The sequence below is a fragment of the Engystomops pustulosus genome, chromosome 7 (assembly GCF_040894005.1).
Source record: "Engystomops pustulosus chromosome 7, aEngPut4.maternal, whole genome shotgun sequence".
Lineage (NCBI taxonomy): Eukaryota > Metazoa > Chordata > Amphibia > Anura > Leptodactylidae > Engystomops > Engystomops pustulosus.
The window spans coordinates 76,127,366-76,146,071 of NC_092417.1; the positions used below are offsets into that span (position 1 = coordinate 76,127,366).

The window sequence follows — 18,706 nt, forward strand, 5'->3', positions numbered from 1 at the left end:
CCACAGTCACCATATTCCTCCTCATCAGTGCACAAAGTGTCGCCGGCCGCTTGGATTACACAGACGGGCATCGCTGCCCGGCGGATTTCTTCGCTTCTCTCGTTACCACAACAACCAACACGTCACCTCCGTCTCGATAGACCTAAAACATCCGCTTGCCTCCTGCAACGTGGCGTACTTGGAGGTGGGCGGAGCACTTTCTATGAACTACTATTGCTGGGCGGGGTTACTTCTTCGCCCGGACTTATGAGTGGATGAAGCAGTACCATGTGATGTGAGAAGGACGGGCCAGAGCTGTCAGGTGAGAGTCAATGATTTGTATTCAATTGTAGGTAGCGGAGAGCTGGCAGAAATTTAAGGTGCTTCATCTACCAGGCGGGTGGGTGCGCATTTTATACAACTACATGGGCGCGTGGGTGCGGATTCCATACTGAAATATGGGGGGCGGGTGCGCATTGTATACTGATATTTGCGGGGTGCTCAATCTATACTGATATATGGGGGGGTTGCTCATTCTATAATGATATATGGGGGTGCTCATTCTATACTGATATATGGGGGGGTGCGCATTCTATACTGATATATGGGGGGGTGCGCATTCTATACTGTTATATGGGGGGTGCTCATTCTATAATGATATATGGGGGGATGTGCATTCTATAATGTTATATGGGGGGTGCTCATTCTATAATGTTATATGGGGGGGGTGCTCATTCTATAATGTTATATGGGGGGGTGCTCATTCTATAATGTTATATGGGGGGGTGCTCATTCTATAATGTTATATGGGGGGGGGTGCTCATTTTATAATGATATATGGGGGGGGTGCTCATTCTATAATGATATATGGGGGGGTGCTCATTCTATAATGATATATGGGGGGGTGCTCATTCTATACTGATATATGGGAGGGGGGTGCTCATTCTATACTGATATATGGGAGGGGGGTGCTCATTCTATAATGATATATGGGGGGATGCGCATTCTATACTGATATATGGGAGGGGGTGCTCATTCTATACTGTTATATGGGGGGTGCTCATTCTATAATTATATATGGGGGTCGGGGCGCATTCTATAATGATAAATGGGGGTTATTTATATGAAGTAGGAGGTGCATAATAAATTGTGGGTTTGTGAGTCCATTATTAGCTGATTTCTTATAATAATATCAGAGAGGGAATGTCGGATTAAAGGAAATCTTACATCAGAATGCATCATGTTAAACCAGGGACACTTGCTCATAGATCCAGGCACAGTGACTGTAGTAATCCTTTTATATTTGTTATCAATGGTCCATGGCCTCCTTTCTTCTAAAATCTAACTTATAAAATCATGCTAATGAGTCTGAGGGACTACCCTATGATCTGGGTTTACAGACAGTTACACTGTCTTACACTCCCACCCCCTGCTGTCTCTCCAGTGAGCATTTCCTGCTGTATTCTCACTGCTGAGGCAGCTGGGTTAGACAGTATAACAGTCTGTAAAGCCAGATAACAGAGGGGCTAGGGTAGCGACCATTAGCATAGTTTTAAAAGTTGATTTTAAAAGGGCATGGATACCAATATAAGAAGATTACCACAGTCACGGGGCCTGGATCTATAAGTAAATGCCCCTAGTTTATCATGATGGACTGTGATGGTAAATTTTCTTTAAGATGGCCATGAAATTTGTGGGCCCTCACAAGTCAAATTTATACATTTAAATTTTTAAACTTATTTCCTGCATTTGGTACTAGATTCAAGTTACTTGGGAAGCAGTTGGAGGACCTTTGGAGAACCTTCAAAGGTCCTGAAAATGCTCTTGTATACATGTGAGTTCAGAGCAGGAACAAAAGAATGAGGGTTTCATGACTGGAGGTGATTTAGGTTACAATTGGGCCTCCTAGAACCTTTGGGCCCCCGAGCTTCATCCTAAACCGCCCATATTATAATCTGCTTCTGTAAAGAGGGGCTCTTTTCACTATTACCTCTGTTCATTCTCAGATATATTTTGTTGTAAAAAAATAACTAATGTTCTTTATGTCTAAACAAAACTCAATCATGTCTGCAATTAGGGAGGCATTTTTGCCATTATTATTGTGAAGACCACTAAGGTGCATGTATATATAAGGGAGGGGTGTACATTTACATACACATACATAGAGGAAGGGTCATGTGTCTCTGAGCTTTTGGGTCAGTGACAATGCCCTTCATTGCTTCATCACTTTATTTCTTCAGGATTCTTTCTCCTCCTTTCCCTGGTGCGCCACATTGTTGCGTTCAGGATGAGCCGCTTTCTTGCCGTGTTGCGCAGTTGGCTGATGATGGTGGCTATTATTGCAGCTGGGAACACACTGCAGAGCTTCAGAGATCACAGTTTCCTCAGTGACAAGCTGTATACAGGAAAGCCTGGACAAGGTAGGTATTTGGCCACTTCCTCCAATACAAGGTTCCTGGGTGATGGTGAATAAGGGTTGCTTTGTCACTGGCATGAAAGGCAGAGGCTCCTCATAACTGATGGTGGAAATGAGACCCACAGCAGAAAAAAACATAAGTGTGTCATGTTCCCTGGCTTGCATAGTGTAACCCCTTAAAAAAAAAAGGGGGTTTTCCCACAAACAAAAGTCAGGTCCTATCCACGGGATAGGGATTAACTTGCTGATCAGTGGGGGTCTTAGTGATGGGACCCCCACAGATCACAAAAACGACAGACCCCTCGTCGCTCCATCAGAGTAATGACCCAGACCCCTGAGGAAGCTGCGGTTGGCGGCGGAACGTGTGGGGCGACCTCTCCTGAGCCCTCATCCCCATCCCACATCTCTCTGGTAAATTCATAGGCATGGGTCCGTGTGAGTAGTTTATGCTATAAGGGAATTATTATCATTTTTGGCATAGAAGGATATTTTGCACAAGTTGTGCACAGATCTTTGCATCTCCTTATGCCAAGCTTGCTGATTGTGGATATACCACTTCAGCTCACATACACGCACCCAGCCGTCATATACTTGCACTTTGGAGTCAGTGTTGTGTGATTGGTCTGTAGGTGGCTCAGGTCTGGATGACCTGACAGTATCAGGTGTCAGGCTCTAGTTGGCTTTTCATCCATGGGTGCATTGCCTTGCATCCTTTTAAATGTTTTTAACCCTTGCCCTATTGATGTTTGTTATATGTCTATTCTGTTAACAAAATAAATTTAGTCTTTTTGCTACTTGACACATGCTTTTCTGTTTTTGTACAGTTTGTTTTTGCATGTGTGTAGCCCTTGACAGGGTTCTATTATTGTGTTCAGATCCCAAATCTGCTTACATATCTCTATGGAGCCGACTGAAATTGCTGAGTGCCACGCTCACCGATCTCCGTCAGCTCCATAGAGATTAATGGAGCAGAACGGTCATGCACGGCAGTCTTCTCCATTAGACTGACAGCGACGAGGGGTCCGACTGAGGTACGTGGGACCCCATCACGGAGATCCCCACTGATCAGCAAGTTAGACCCTATTCTGTGTTAGGGCCTATCTTTTGTCTGTGGGAAAACCCCTTTGATCTGTTTTTCCAGTTAATGGTCTGCAGGCTCGGACCTTTGGAATCTGGACATTGCTGTCCTCTGTGATCCGCTGCACCTGTGCCATAGACATCCGAAATAAAACGTAAGTTTTTATCTGTACTTATTCAGCTGATTCCATCCACCGCTATTTTAGTAATTGTCATGGTTTTGCCTCTAGGCTTTATCACATCACCCTGTGGACGTTCATCATGGCTCTGGCGCACTTTGTGTCTGAAGTCTGGGTTTATCACACTGCACAAATAACGATTGGAGTCATGGCGCCATTGATGGTTGCAAGTGAGTAATAAATTGCTATTTGATCATATTCCCACAAATACAAGATTTTAAATTTACTCAGGATAACAAAATAACACATTCTCTAATTCAATGTTATTAACAAAAATACAGCATTTCACAGATATAATCCCAACATGTCTCTATCAGTCCTGGTGTACACAATTTTAGTTGCCTCGGGATCCGACCATAAATCTTCTGATTATTGTCAGGCAGGGCAGATTCTTCTCCTCTTTGCACGAAGCACATTGTCAGTGCATATCATCTCATAGCACAGAGGGATCATGAAGTGTCTGCTTAGAGAGTCCCTGTCCACACTCTGGAATATATATACACTGGCCACTGAGTGATATGAGCTAAAGCAGCAATAAAACTGAGTAAATTGTAAAGAAAGGGGTTATAAATGCTCTTTATTATGTAAACATCACTAGGTGAATAAAATGTGAGAACTTTCTTTCATAGGCAAACCCCTCTAAAAGGGTTTCTCCAGCTTTTAATGCTATTCCTCCAGAGGGTGGGGGTCTTTTTCACCCTAAAGCATGAACCAGCAAGTTGAACTTTTAGTGTAAAATGGACTGCCAGGGTGCATGTTCAACCTGCCGCTCCATTCCCTATTATTTTGATTTAGGGGGTTGCTTATTTTTGGACATGGAGAGTTTCTGCTGCTGGTACAGAATGACACCGGGTCAGAGATCAATGGGTCTCCTGCAGTCACAGCCTGTCGTGCCTGCAGCAGAGCAGCTCACTCTGCCACGTAACCCTAGAGAGATGAAGCTATCTGTAACACATGTATAGTGCATAGTATAACTTTATTCTTTTAAAGTACAGCATTCTGTATAGGTTTTACATAGGTTAGCAGCACAGCAGTCTAGCAAGGGAGGGTGCTAAGCCACAAAGTTCATGGCAATAAATAAGATATGTTTCTCTATGACTATGAAAATTGCACTAAGTGACACTTTTCTGTCATCCATTTCTGTTCTCGGCATGGCATAAGCTGTTCAGCTGCTTATAATTCTCTCATCTGAGGTATTTAGGAGAATGTCTTTGTATGTGAAAGAGATCTGGTCATCTGCTTATTTCTACCTCTGATGGGGGACATCTGCTTGTCTACCTGGAGGGAATAGTCATCTGCTTGTCCCTACAAAGGGAAAAGGGGTAATCTGTCTCCATCTGTGGCATCTTTTTTTCAATACCCCCTATAGAAGCCCTAATGTAATATGAGCAGGATTTTCTCACTCACAAACTCTGGCTGTGCTCCTTCAAATCCAGGGTGGTGGGACAAAATGTATTCTTGTTATATTGGAGAACATTGCCTAGGACAGTGCTGGTGAACCTTTAGATGCCGGAAACTACAGCCAAAAACCCACTTATTTACCACAAAGTGCCGACATGGCAATTTAATCAGCAATTTGTGTTCGGGCCGAGTGACCCGGACGTACTAGCAGATTGGCTGCCGAATAGGCAATCTGGCAAACTGACACCCTTAGCAATTAGCCAGGGCCAGGGGGGGCAATAAATTATACGTTGCTGATGGAGATAAGTGCACCCAGAAATGTCAGATCCTCTTATTTCTCATCAGCAACGTATTGCTCCCTGCTTTGGCACAGCTTCCAGTCGCTTGTTGAAAGGAGGAGGGGATATTTGGATTATAATTGTAGATTCGTTCCAGGGTCTCTAGGAGAAATCACAGGATGGGAGCTCAAATGTTAATCCATTCCCGTCCAATCCTCCATGCTCCTCCTTCGGTACCAGGAAGTGTTGTGCTAAAACAGCACTGAACGCAATACATCGTGGGTTACCCAGGGCTGCAGAAGGAGCCGATCAGTCGCTAAACTTGTCTGGTAAACTCTGTGCTGGGGTGACAGACTGGGCGCCAACAGAGATTGCTCTGAGTGCCAACTCTGGCAACTGTGCCATAGTTTAACCACCACTGGCCTAGGGGAACCAGGATATAGGACTTGCAGGGTTGAGGACATGCACCTTGTTTGCACTGTATTAACATTGGCTGGCTGGTATAACACAGGGAGGTGGTGGTCATGACCTCTATATTCTGTGTGCGGCTAGAAGTTCTGACTGTGTCTATATTTTTTGATGTACTCTCCAGCACCTTACTTGTACCACTGTGCTCTTTGGAATGGCCGTGCACAAGCAGAAATTTTTTGTAGTCCAAGCCTTCAGTGTAGGAATAAATCTTCTCTTTTATTGTAACATCGGGTTAAAAAGTGCAAACCATGTAAGTGACAATTGTATCGACCACACAAAGCCTTTCTTAGGCCTGGAAAACCATACATTGATGCCGCGAACTCCGAATTTTTTATCTGTATATATCACAATCCATAGAAGATATGGTACCAATAAGGAACTGGCTTTAGACCACTTGTCTCTTTTTAGAGAAAATCCCCATTATAGTTTTTTGGTCTACTGCCAGGGAACTGGAATTGTTTCTGTTGTATACAGGTAGTATGCAACAAATGTGTTGCAAAGGAAACTCCTGCCTAAACAAGCTTCTGCATAGATATAATTCCGATACAATAGTTTAAAATAAAAAGTTTGAAGACTCCTAAAATCATGACAAAAATAAAGTGCTCTTTAAAGAGAACCTTTTGCAACCAAATCAAACTCTCTGCATCCTTTAATGTGGTTTGTTCTACATATTCTGGTGGAGTTGGTATTCTTTATCTAGCCCCCATTATTCCCAGGTAATTAGTTTCACCATTAGGTCATAGTTTTAGTACCAAATATGCTAATTTGTCATTTTGCTGTCAGAATGGCGGCCCTGTGCTGGAGCAGCCTGGCCCTGCCTCTCTCACAGTAAATATTCAAAAATAATGACTTTGATTGCTCAGGAACAGTGGTGCCTATAACAAATATAGAGGCATCTATTATAGGTTGCAAAAAGATGGTGAAAGGATCTCCTTAAAGGGAACCTGTCACCACATTCACATATACAGCCAGTGACAGGTTCCCATAGAGCTCTATTAACTCACTGCCACCCATCTTTTAGCTAAAGATTGTTTCACTTGCATCCACATAAATCATTGCTCAGCTGGTCCCTCCCATCTACTCCTCATCCCTTATGCTAGTGGTGGCGAACCAATGGCATGCGTGCCATAGAGGACACACGCACCATCTCCACTGCCGTCTCTATATAAATCATTGGAGCAGGAAATGCTCTAGTGATCCCTCTCACTGTGGGCTGCATCGAACCTTCGCTCACTAGTGCTGCTTTAGAGACACCGCAGCAGGTCAGTGCCAGCAACCTCCACTCCCTCCCGCTGCAGCCCCAGAACTGCAGGATCATACAGCATCAGCGCCTAGTACAGCAGGCGGGAGGAGCTGCTGTATGTGTATTTCACAAGCAGCAGTCAGGTGGCTTTGGGACACTGAACAACTATAGGTCCTTATTGTTTAATGTCCCAAATTGCCCTGTATGACAGCTATCAATTGCCTCATATATACTTCCCTTGGCCTGGATCTTTTGTCACTGTGCCATCCTCCACCCCACAACACAGACTTTGGCCTACATACCCCCTGCCGAATTGTATTCAACAATCCTTCATATTGCCTCTGTATGGCGGCAGTGTCCCTCACTGTGTGGCGGGAGGGAGTGCTCCTGCTTTGTGATATAATTGGTGATGTTGGACTTTCTTTAGTGGCCTGTTTATTATCAGTATGGTGGTATTTATCTTGTTGTACTGGTAACGGTCATCATTGTCTGTGAATTTAGGCTAAATAGTCGTGTTGGCATTTTGCGATGATTACATGGACTTTGGTTTGCCACCACTGCTTTATGCCACCTTACTATTTAGCAATTCAGGTCATGTGACCAGGATGACCTAATCGCAATTCCTTTGCCTCTTAAAAATAGCAAACAGTATCCCATGTATGTATCTACCACATGAAGTCACAGCAGCCTCCATGGACTACAACTCCTGTGCATACTCCATGCAGACTGCTGTGAGTTCATGTGATCACATACATGGTGTGCAGTTTTCTATTGTTAAAAGGCTAAAGGACCTGCAATGATGTCACTCTGGTCACAAGACATTAATGTAACACAAGGCACCATATAAAAAAATGGACACAATGGGGCACATTCACTTACCCGGTCCGTTCGCGATCCAGCGGCGCGTTCTCTGCGGTGGATTCGGGTCCGGCCGGGATTCATCAATGCAGTTCCTCCGACGTCCACCAGGTGGCGCGGCTGCGCTGAAGTCCGCTGGAATGCCTCGAAATACACCGGCCTACCCAGGATGAAGGTGAGTGAAATTTTCGCGACACAATTTTTTTTTTAAATGCGGCGGTTTTTCCGAATACGTCGGGTTTTCGTTCGGCCACGCCCCCCCCATTTCCGTCGCGCGCATGCCGGCGCCGATGCGCCAAATTCCGATCGCGTGTGCCAAAAACCCGGGGCAATTCAGGTACAATCGGCGCAAATCGGAAATATTCGGGTAACACGTCGGGAAAACGCGAATCGGGCCCTTAGTAAATGACCCCCAATATTTCCTTTAACTAAATAGAGCTTTAGATGTATGTTTATATTTATATATCTTTATACACTCACCGGCCACTTTATTAGGTACACCATGCTAGTAACGGGTTGGACCCCCTTTTGCCTTCAGAACTGCCTCAATTCTTCGTGGCATAGATTCAACAAGGTGCTGGAAGCATTCCTCAGAGATTTTGGTCCATATTGACATGATGGCATCACACAGTTGCCGCAGATTTGTCGGCTGCACATCCATGATGCGAATCTCCCGTTCCACCACATCTCAAAGATGCTCTATTGGATTGAGATCTGGTGACTGTGGAGGCCATTTGAGTACAGTGACCTCATTGTCATGTTCAAGAAACCAGTCTGAGATGATTCCAGCTTTATGACATGGCACATTATCCTGCTGAAAGTAGCCATCAGATGTTGGGTACATTGTGGTCATAAAGGGCTGGACATGGTCAGCAACAATACTCAGGTAGGCTGTGGCTTTGCAACGATGCTCAATTGGTACCAAGGGGCCCAAAGAGTGCCAAGAAAATATTCCCCACACCATGACACCACCACCACCAGCCTGAACCGTTGATACAAGGCAGGATGGATCCATGCTTTCATGTTGTTGACGCCAAATTCTGACCCTACCATCCGAATGTCGCAGTAGAATTCGAGACTCATCAGACCAGGCAACGTTTTTCCAATCTTCTACTGTCCATTTTCGATGAGCTTGTGCAAATTGTAGCCTCAGTTTCCTGTTCTTAGCTGAAAGGAGTGGCACCCGGTGTGGTCTTCTGCTGCTGTAGCCCATCTGCCTCACAGTTCGACGTACTGTGCGTTCAGAGATGCTCTTCTGCCTACCTTGGTTGTAACGAGTGGCGATTTGAGTCACTGTTGCCTTTCTATCAGCTCGAACCAGTCTGCCCATTCTCCTCTGACCTCTGGCATCAACAAGGCATTTCCGCCCACAGAACTGCCGCTCACTGGATGTTTTTTCTTTTTCGGACCATTCTCTGTAAACCCTAGAGATGGTTGTGTGTGAAAATCCCAGTAGATCAGCAGTTTCTGAAATACTCAGACCAGCCCTTCTGGCACCAACAACCATGCCACGTTCAAAAGGCACTCAAATCACCTTTCTTCCCCATACTGATGCTCGGTTTGAACTGCAGGAGATTGTCTTGACCATGTCTACATGCCTAAATGCACTGAGTTGCCGCCATGTGATTGGCTGATTAGAAATTAAGTGTTAACGAGCAGTTGGACAGGTGTACCTAATAAAGTGGCCGGTGAGTGTATATCTGTTGAATATTAGCTGACAGTCCCAAAGTACAAGGAGGCAGAGCAGTGATTTGAAGAGAGACAGGCTGGCAGTGAACCACGTCCCATTATTTTGACTAACCGTTCTGAGAGCAAAAGTCAGAACCAGGAGACATGAGTCAGGAAAGCTAATTTGCATATCAGAAAATGGCTGTAATTAAGGTACAGTGCCTCACTGGCAGCTAATTTAAGGTGATATGGGGGGGGGACTTTTAACCCTTTATCAGCAGGCATTCTTAGTCAGCGTGGTAAAATTCTGATGACAGATCTTTTTTTAATGCTACCTACACTCTGGCCTATGGCTCTATAGCTCTATTGTCCATAATTTCGACACTAGGCTCATACATGAGGATGTGAGCTAGCCGCAAAAAAACAAGACCTGAAAATACATTTGTGTGCATGAGGGCTAAGAAGGTAAATAGTAGGCGCTTGCTACAAATTAAATGCCCTTGGGTAGCTGATCATGTACAATTATGACCTATAAGGCTGGATTCACACGACCGGTGCCCGCCGTGCCGTAGCACGGCGGGCACACGGCAGCGTGCGGGGAGAGGAGGAGGGGGAGAGCGCTGCTCTCCATAGGGATATATGGCGCTCAGCGCCCATTGCCGTCTATGGGGGACGTATATCGGCCGTATATATATCCCCTTTGCGGTAGTGTAAATGCAGGCTGTGTTCACATGTGGTGTTCACATTGCATTTTGAAATGCGGCACAACAGATGAGGAGAGGAGATATCCCCAATTACATTGCTGTTTACATTGGCGTTTTCAAAACTAAATGTTAACATGTGTTAACATCACACTAGTGTTTTGTTAATGCAAATGTTAACATCAACGTACTTAGTTGAGTTTCCCCTCCTAATCCCTTGTGCTGCATTTCATAACGCAATGTAAATGCCATTTGTGAACACAGCCTCAAGCTAGATGTTTAGGCACTTTGTTTGCCTTGACTATTCAGTCAGGTATGTGGTAAAAATTTTGACCTCTCTGTACACTCCATATACTTGCAGACCTGTATTTATTGTTGGCTGGAATGTGAGCGGAGTGCTCATTCAAATTACATGCAGTGTTTGTAAATGCAATTAAACTGCACTTACAATGTGGTAACATTGGGGCAGATTTATTAAGTGTCTGAAAGTCAGAATATTTCCAGTTGCCCATGGCAACCAATCATAGCCCCCTTTAAAATATTAATGAGCACTGGTAAAATGAAAGCTGAGCAGTGATTGGTTGCCATGGGCAACTGGAAATATTCTGACTTTCAGACACTTGATAAATCTGTCCCATTGTCTTCACATGTGATGTAAACACGATGTAAATGCTACTCAAACACTGCATGTGAACAGTATGAACTGCATTATTACCATATCAGACCAAGGCCCTTTAATAACCCCTGGACAGGGCCTAACTTTGATTCGTGGGAAAACCCCTTTAACACCTTCCCGACTTGCGCCGTACTACTACGGCGCAAGCCGGGTCCCGTTGCATGGAGCCTCGGGTCTTCCGAAGAATGAATGAGGAGGAAAATCCTGTATATAAAAAATATACTGTAGTATGGCAGTATATAATAGGATTGATCAGACAACCTAGGGTTAAAGTACCCTAGGGAGTCTGAAAAATAGTAAAACTAAAAATCAAATCACCCCCCCTTTCCCTAGAACGGATATAAATATTAATTAGCAGTAAAAATCATAAAAACATTAGGTATTACCCTGTAAGGGAAAATAGCGCCCAAAGTCGAAAATCGCACTTTTTTGTCATTTTGAAAAATATATATTTAAAAAAAAAAAAAATCAATAAAAAGTGATCAAAAGGTCGTACAGTCCTAAAAAACTATAGTAATGAAAACACCATCAAAAGTCGCAAAGAATGACACCACCCACAGCTCCGTAGACCAAAGTATGAAAAAGTTATTGGCGGCTGAAGATGGCAAAATTTAAAAAAAAAAAAAAAAAAAAAGTACAAACTTTTGCACAGGAGGTTTTAATTTTTTGTAAATGTATGAAAACATTATAAAACCTATACAAATTTGGTATACACATGATTGCACCGACCCAAAGAATAAAGTAGACCTGTCATTTGTGGCACAAAGTGAAACCTGTACAATCCAAGCCCACAAGAAAACGGCACAAATGTGTTTTTTCACCATTTTCACAACATTTTGAATGTTTTTCCCGCTTCCCAGTACACGGCATGGAGTATTAAGTACCATCACTATGAAGTGCAATTTGTTACGCAAAAAATAAGCCATAACACAGCTCTTTATGTGGAAAAATAAAAAAGTTATAGATTTTTGAAGGTGGTGAGTGAAAAATAGAAGTGAAAAAAAAAATAAAAAGGGCCGGGTCGTTAAGGGGTTAAACAATGAAATTGGAGCTTCCTCTGTTACTCTGTAAAGCAATCAACACAGCTATGCAGTGATATGGTTGTACTTTGTTTCTGTTGGGAAATATTCTTGGTTGTATATTCTGAAAAGTCTGAGTTCAAGGCCTTTTGCAGGCAGATGCGTTCGCTTCTGGGTCAATATCCTTCTAATCAGCTACTGGGTACAAATACAACCTTTTATGTTGTTCCAAGCTATAGCGTCTACATGTCTAGGATGGATGAATGCTATAATTTGTTGATACAAATATCTAGATAGTACTGAAATAGGACGCCAACACTCTCACTTGACAGTGAGTGTCAAATTATGCGTAAAGCACAATGGAATATGATGGCGCTATATAAAGACTGTTATTAAATGCCCCACACACACTCTCCTCTCCCCCCGGATGGGGAGATGGCTGTTCTCAAGGTCTAATGAGAGAGTGAGAATAATGAAATTCTAAGAAAGGTCTTTGTTAATTTTGGAAGCCAAGACATTTATAGACCCCCCCCCCTTTTCCTCCGATTAAACACACCTTAGTAGAAAAAGCTTTTGGATTCACCTTTTTAGTTTTCAGTTGCAATACTAATGTCTGACTGAATAGGGAATGCTATACATCACAAAAAGGCTAATGGTGCTGAAGGGCTAATCTGACTTCTTTTTTCAGGCTGATGGGATGTCTACCATCTCCCTTTCTGTAGAAAGAAAGACTGTTGTGTGTAGAATGAAGCCCAGATATCGTAACCACAAAGTCAGAAAAAGATGGGGGTTTTTTGTTGGTGTTGACAGCCGATCAGGGACAAGTTCAGCTTTGAGAAACCATTCATCAATGTAATGAACAGGGTAGATGCCCTGAATCCTGAGATCCAAAACTATGGGGCAGTAGAAATAACCAAAGTGAGGAACTTAAACCGAAGATGCTGAATTTTTATTTTTTTTTTGTTTCCTAATAAATAAGGTTGCAAAGGTTTTGTTCTCCAAAAAGTCATCCCGGCCTCTCTTGAACATGTACATAGAGTCCGCCATAACAACCTCCTGCGGCAGAGAGTTCCATAGTCTCACTGCTCGTACAGTAAAGAACCTTTGTCTATGTGGATGGTAAAATCGCCTCTCCTCTAGGCGTAGAGGATGCCCCCTTGTCCTAGTCACAGGCCTAGGTATAAAAAGATCTTTGGAGAGATCCTTGTACTGTCCGTTCAGGTATTTATACATTGTAATGAGGTCTCCCCTCAGTCGTCTTTTTTTCTAAGCTGAAAAGTCAAGTTGATTAATCTGTCATTGTATTCTAACCCCCCCCCCCTCCCCCACCCCCAATTCCCCTAATAATTCTGGTTGCTCTCCTCTGCACCCGTTCCAGTTCTGCCATGTCCTTTGTGGGGCCATTAAGGTCGATATTACAATTTGCTTGTGGGTGGGGCAATGGGCGTGAATTAGAAAAAGGGAGAGGGGCTTTTGTCCTCCTTTCTCTTGCCCAAAAGTTGGGAGGTATGTAAAAGTGTTCACATTAAAGGGGTTGTCCACTTTCGGCAAATAATTGATAATGTTTGCACAATGAAACGATACAATTATACAATTTTCCAATATATTTTCTGTGTCCAGGCCTTGTGGTTTTCTAGATCTCCGCTTGCTGTAATTCAACAGGAAGCCTCATTGTTTACTTCCTGTGGATAAAGCACAATCTTTGGTCATGTGCTGTCATACAGATGCACAGCTTGTTATATATAAGAGTAATCATCGCTGTGCATTATAACAAGCCGTGCACCTGTGTGACATCACATGACTATGGACCTGGTTTGAAGCTTCCTGCTGAATTACAGAAAACGTCTCTAGAAAACAGTGAGACAATCTTCCCATATACTTTCTGTATAAATGCTTAACTTTGCAATATAAACAATAATTATTTGCAGAAAGTGGAGACTTTAATCCCTTCCTGCTGAGGGCCGTTTTCATTTTTGCATTTCCATTTTTTTATTCCCCACCTTCTAAAATCTAAACTTTTTTATTTTTCCATGTAAAGAGCTGTGTGAGGACTTGTTTTCTGCGTAACAAAAATTATACTTCATAGTAACACTATTTAATATTCCATGCCATGTACAGGGAAGCAGGAAAAAAAAAATTCAAATGTAGGTAAAAATGGTGAAAAAGTGCCGTATTTTTGTGGGCTTGGGTTTTACGGCTTTCAATGACTACTTCATTCTTTGGTTCGGTGCGATCACGGAGATACAAAATTTGTATAGGTTTTATAGTTTATATAGTTTTATAATTTCATACTTCGGTGTACGAAGCTGTGGGTGATGTAATTTTTTGTGACCTTTGATGACGTCTTCAATGCTACAAATCTGTACGGCCTTTTGATCACTTTTTTAATATTTTTCAAATGGCAAAAAAAAAGTGGTATTTGACTTTGGTCACTATTTTCCGTTACAGGGTTAAATGCTGTGAATAGGCATTATTATATTTTGATAGGTATCGTCCGATTTTTTTTATTTATTTTTTTACCATTTTTGAGACCCCACCCCCCTAGGGTACTTTTACCCTTGGTTGTCTCAAGTGTAATTGCATAGGAATTGCATGGATTCAGAGTTCCCCACTTTTGATATAGTAAACAATCAAAAACAAATCACCATGCAAATAATTGTCTTTTCATATCCGTTAGTGAAAGATATCATAGAATACAAAAAATCCTTTACTTCTTTCAGTTTTTAAATTTTTCATAGCAATCCACAGTCCATTCTGAGTCATACACTATGGGAAACACATTATACTGCATTTAGTAGTAAGAAGGGAACTACCTTCTTAATCCATTTTCTTTGAGAGAATATCACAGTCTTCTAATAGTAAAGTATATCGAACTCGGTGGATAACTGGCATTACACTACACTAGAGGAGACAAGGTTTTTTTTTTTTTTTTTTTTTTTTGTAACACATTTTATTTGGTTTTAAATACATATTTATCACATATTATATCATCAATATGGTATAAATGGATATACATATTCTGAAATGCAAGAAAATAACAAGGAAAAGAAACAAAATCCAACATTCCAGCTGCTAGGAATCTAGACAAGAGGTTTATAGCGTGAGCTGTGTCCTGTGACATTTCGGGGAACACTGACAAAACGCAATGTAATGTGTTTCCTATAGTGTATGATTCAGAATGGACTGTGGATTGTTATGAAAAAGTAATGGAATTTTTGTATTATGATATTTTTCACTAAAGGATATGAAAAACCAATTACTTGCATGGTTAGTTATTTTTGGTAGCATATGGGGATTTTCGCACATTGTAATGAATGAGTTTAAACTTCATAAGACCCGAGGGTGTCATGGCAACTGATCATCGCTCCCCAATAACCACAGGGAGCGCCCACAGCAACCTCTTGTATGGAGAGGGCTCAACCCTTGAACCCGGTCCTCACAGCCAGCATGTGACATAATAGTACATCACATGTCAGTAAGTGGTAAACAAGCCTTCCACAGAGAATCCTTTTGTAGCCTAGACCCACATCTTGATTACTGTGCATGCACAATTGTGGAGGAGACTCTTCATAAATCAGAACTTCTGAAGGCTATGGACAACTTCACCATATAGACACTTCATGGGAGCCTACTGAGGAGCTTAATTTGTATTTCCAAGATGCTTCATGGGCCTTTTATGGCTATTTTATAAAGTTGTCCATTTGAATTTCTGTTATTTATATGTTTTCCTTTGACTTCCAGCCAGGAATATGAACTCTGTTCCAGTAGCTCGATCACTCTAAAGGGACCTCTTTTGAAGCCATGGTTTTTTTATTTCTTCTTCTCCTGGTTGAAATCGTAGCGTTGTCAAAGATTTTGTGAAATCACTTCTAGGCTAGGGTTGTTTCCAAACTCTGACAACTCTAGTTCCACTAAAACAATGCTATAAAGTATAAGACCATTTCTAAAAAAGCCCATTGAAAAGAATGGTTAGTAAGGCATCAGTGACAATTCAATGAAGCAAAAACTAAGCTGTGTCCATAGGCCAAACTGGGTTCAGTGAAAAATCACTGATGTGAGTCTACCCTAATAGTAAGTAATTATGTAAGCCACTTTCAGTGCATTATGGCTGCAACTACCTGTATCCCCAAGTGTGGTTAGAAATACCCTTTCCCCTTCCAGGCTCTAAAATCTTTCCCACCCAATTTAAAAAATAAAAATAGGGGGGGGGGGGGGGAATAAACCAATTTGGAAAAAATGGTTTATCATGGGCTGTTGGTTTTGTGGAGTAAAACCGTGTGACCAATTATATAATTTTTTATTTTAGTTTTTCTAACTAGGAAAAGTAGAATATAGGAGACAGTAAAAACAAATAAATAAGTAAAAACCTGATATAATATGGAAGAGAAACCAAAAAAAAAATGCATTTATCTTCACTTGTAGACAATGCTGCTCGCTGACTTAAAAGTGATAAAAGTTCTGCTCTGCTTTCTTCATTTGTCCTTTACATCATCAGCCAGACATTCCTGATGTAGGGTCATATGATAAAACGGTCATGGAAAGTAGATTATTCATGGACAGATAGGGATCACATGACCTTCTATCTGAAGCCATTTTATGGACAGGAATGTCTGGCTGATTCAGTAAAAGACAGAAGGTTTCACATATATCTATCTCAAGAAAGCAGTGCAGAACATTTGATAGATTTATATTGGTAAATTACCTGCCCCTCACAATTACACACACACACACACACACAATAAAGTTCCTTTAAAACTGGTTGACAACATAGGACGAGTATGCTCGTCCTTATTAGCGGTGAATTGTTACCCGAGGACGAACATGCTCGTTCTGTTGATTGAGGTGGCACCGGTCAGTGTGTAAGCCCAATTACAGTAACAACAGGAGATTGTTATGCACGTGCCTAGCTGCTACCTATCCCTCAATTCCTAGGAATGTGGTATTTACCTAATCAGAACCAGGTCTTTTACTATTCCTGGATACAGAAAACAAAAAAAAAGAAAGTTCACTTTTTTAGGTAACTGTAGAGCTCTGACTGTACAATACATTTCTCATGGTGGCTTCTCTCTTTCCTTCCCATACAGGCTTCTCCATTCTAGGCATGATCATTGGCTTCCAGTATCTGGACGCTCAGCCTGAGCCTCCATTGTCCAGTGCCAAGAAGCTAAACTGATGGAACTTAAATTAAACACCCCCACCCACAAAGCTGTGACCTTTTACCTTTGGTGCCGTAAGAAGAATGCAGGCTCCTGCAAGAAAAGAAAAAAAAAAAAAACATTCCAGCAGTAAATATTTTCCATAGCATTTTTTATTTTAAATAAAAGTGAACCATAGCCTGAAGGTTTTCAATGATTGTCCAGATGGCTGCTCTTTGGTGCAGAGATAAATCTTATCAAAGGTGAATCTTCTCTAAGCCTCAGGCATCCTTGGACAGGAGAGGAGGTGGATCATCATGCAAGTCTGTGGGACCCTGTGCAAAAAAAAAAAAAAAAAATTTGCATGCAGCCATTATGAAGGTTTGCACTGGCTAGGACCAATCTTCCCACACCATAAGCTGTACTTTCCTCCGGCAGCAGTGTGCTTAGTTAAGATAGCTGCAGTTGCCCCCACCCAGCTGTGATCAGTCTGGTCAGTTTTGTAGAAAATGATTAGAAGCAGCTAGAAGTGCCATAGCAGATGTCAACACAGACCCAAGCATTCAGGTGATGCACCGATCATAAAGTGAAGCACTTACCTATGGGTGCTGGGTCACAGAACCATACTGAATATCCACATAATGGCAGGACACCAGCAGCTGTAACAACATTGGCTGTCACCAGGGTTCTCTACCCCACCCCCAAAGCAGCTTCATACAAAATTCAGATTAGTAACATATGGCTAAAAAATGGCAAACTGCAGAATTGTGGTTAATGGGAATTACTGTCTGCCTTAATGACCATTGACAAGTGCCGCGTTCGTTACCTGCATAGGTAGTTTTCATGTACATTGGACCTTATTATCTTATCTCTCCAGCATTTTTCCCCACCCCTAGTCAGGTATTCTGGTGACAAGTAATTACCCCATCAGCAAGGAATTGCACAACAAACTCCATGCCTAATAAACCACACATGTGCCTCTGGTACACCGGGCGAATATTTGGCTGGTGTAGTAGTCTTAGTCGAAATATAATGTACTTACAGTGTTTTCTGCCTCCTGATTTGCCCTCTGCCGGCGTAGGTCTGATTTAATGAAGGCTGCATAAGTAAAAGTGAAGTTAAAAGGACATTCTATACCACCAATTTATGGACCAAGTTTGAAAGAAAATATCAATAATGGATTGGTCTCTGACACAAAACATTTATGTTCTCTCTTTTCCAAGTCACCTAAAGCCTGGAGTAACCCTTAAAATCTTGTGTCAATGTTGCTGGGGCAGCCTAACTCACAATCCTAAGATTTTTCTTATTAAGTACCCAGGTCTACAGAAGCATGGCAAATAGTCGAGTGTATAGACTGCTGATTTATAGCAATCCCTCAAGCAACGGTCCTCCACCCTCAGTCCAAGACTGGGCTGTGGAACTCCCGATCTTGGCGCGGACAAAGACCTTAAAATAGAAAACTCTACACTTACCTCCGGTGCTCCTTTTCTGCCACGGCTCCAGGTTCTTCTTCCCCTGCGCCTTCCCGGCAGATGGCAAGAGGCACTTGCCATCTCCCGGGAAGCCGCGGGGGAGGAAGAACCTGAAGCCATGTTAAGAAGAGGA

At 42.3% G+C, this 18,706-nt stretch overlaps 3 protein-coding genes across 8 annotated transcripts in view; 1 reads left to right on the plus strand and 2 right to left on the minus strand.

The window, feature by feature from the left end:
• The window catches only part of TTLL5 (tubulin tyrosine ligase like 5), a 32,172-nt gene extending 31,918 nt beyond the window's left edge, over positions 1 to 254 (minus strand). Inside the window, exon 1 of one of the 2 annotated variants that reach the window (XM_072116816.1) lies at positions 1 to 254. In XM_072116816.1, the coding sequence (XP_071972917.1) occupies positions 1 to 71 (71 nt within the window). In that variant the 5' untranslated portion in view covers positions 72 to 254. The other variant, XM_072116815.1, reaches the window with a different exon arrangement.
• ERG28 (ergosterol biosynthesis 28 homolog) lies at positions 155 to 17,306 on the plus strand. Of its 3 annotated transcripts, none has more exons than XM_072116825.1 (5): positions 155 to 301; positions 2,220 to 2,399; positions 3,537 to 3,627; positions 3,703 to 3,821; positions 17,051 to 17,306. In XM_072116825.1, the coding sequence occupies exons 2-5, from the start codon at positions 2,267 to 2,269 to the stop codon at positions 17,137 to 17,139; spliced, it is 432 nt and encodes a 143-aa protein (XP_071972926.1). In that variant the 5' UTR covers positions 155 to 301; positions 2,220 to 2,266; the 3' UTR covers positions 17,140 to 17,306. The 3 variants fall into 3 exon arrangements, with proteins under 3 accessions (XP_071972926.1, XP_071972925.1, XP_071972924.1); XM_072116824.1 differs by having other exon boundaries at positions 159 to 359; XM_072116823.1 differs by having other exon boundaries at positions 290 to 379.
• The window catches only part of FLVCR2 (FLVCR choline and putative heme transporter 2), an 11,376-nt gene continuing 9,926 nt past the window's right edge, over positions 17,257 to 18,706 (minus strand). For 2 of the 3 annotated variants that reach the window (XM_072116818.1, XM_072116817.1), the window contains 3 exons: positions 18,144 to 18,199; positions 17,701 to 17,760; positions 17,257 to 17,436 (listed from right to left, as the gene is read on the minus strand). In XM_072116818.1, the coding sequence (XP_071972919.1) occupies positions 17,701 to 17,760; positions 18,144 to 18,199 (116 nt within the window). In that variant the 3' untranslated portion in view covers positions 17,257 to 17,436. The remainder of the gene's footprint in view (positions 17,437 to 17,700; positions 17,761 to 18,143; positions 18,200 to 18,706) is intronic. The other variant, XM_072116820.1, reaches the window with a different exon arrangement.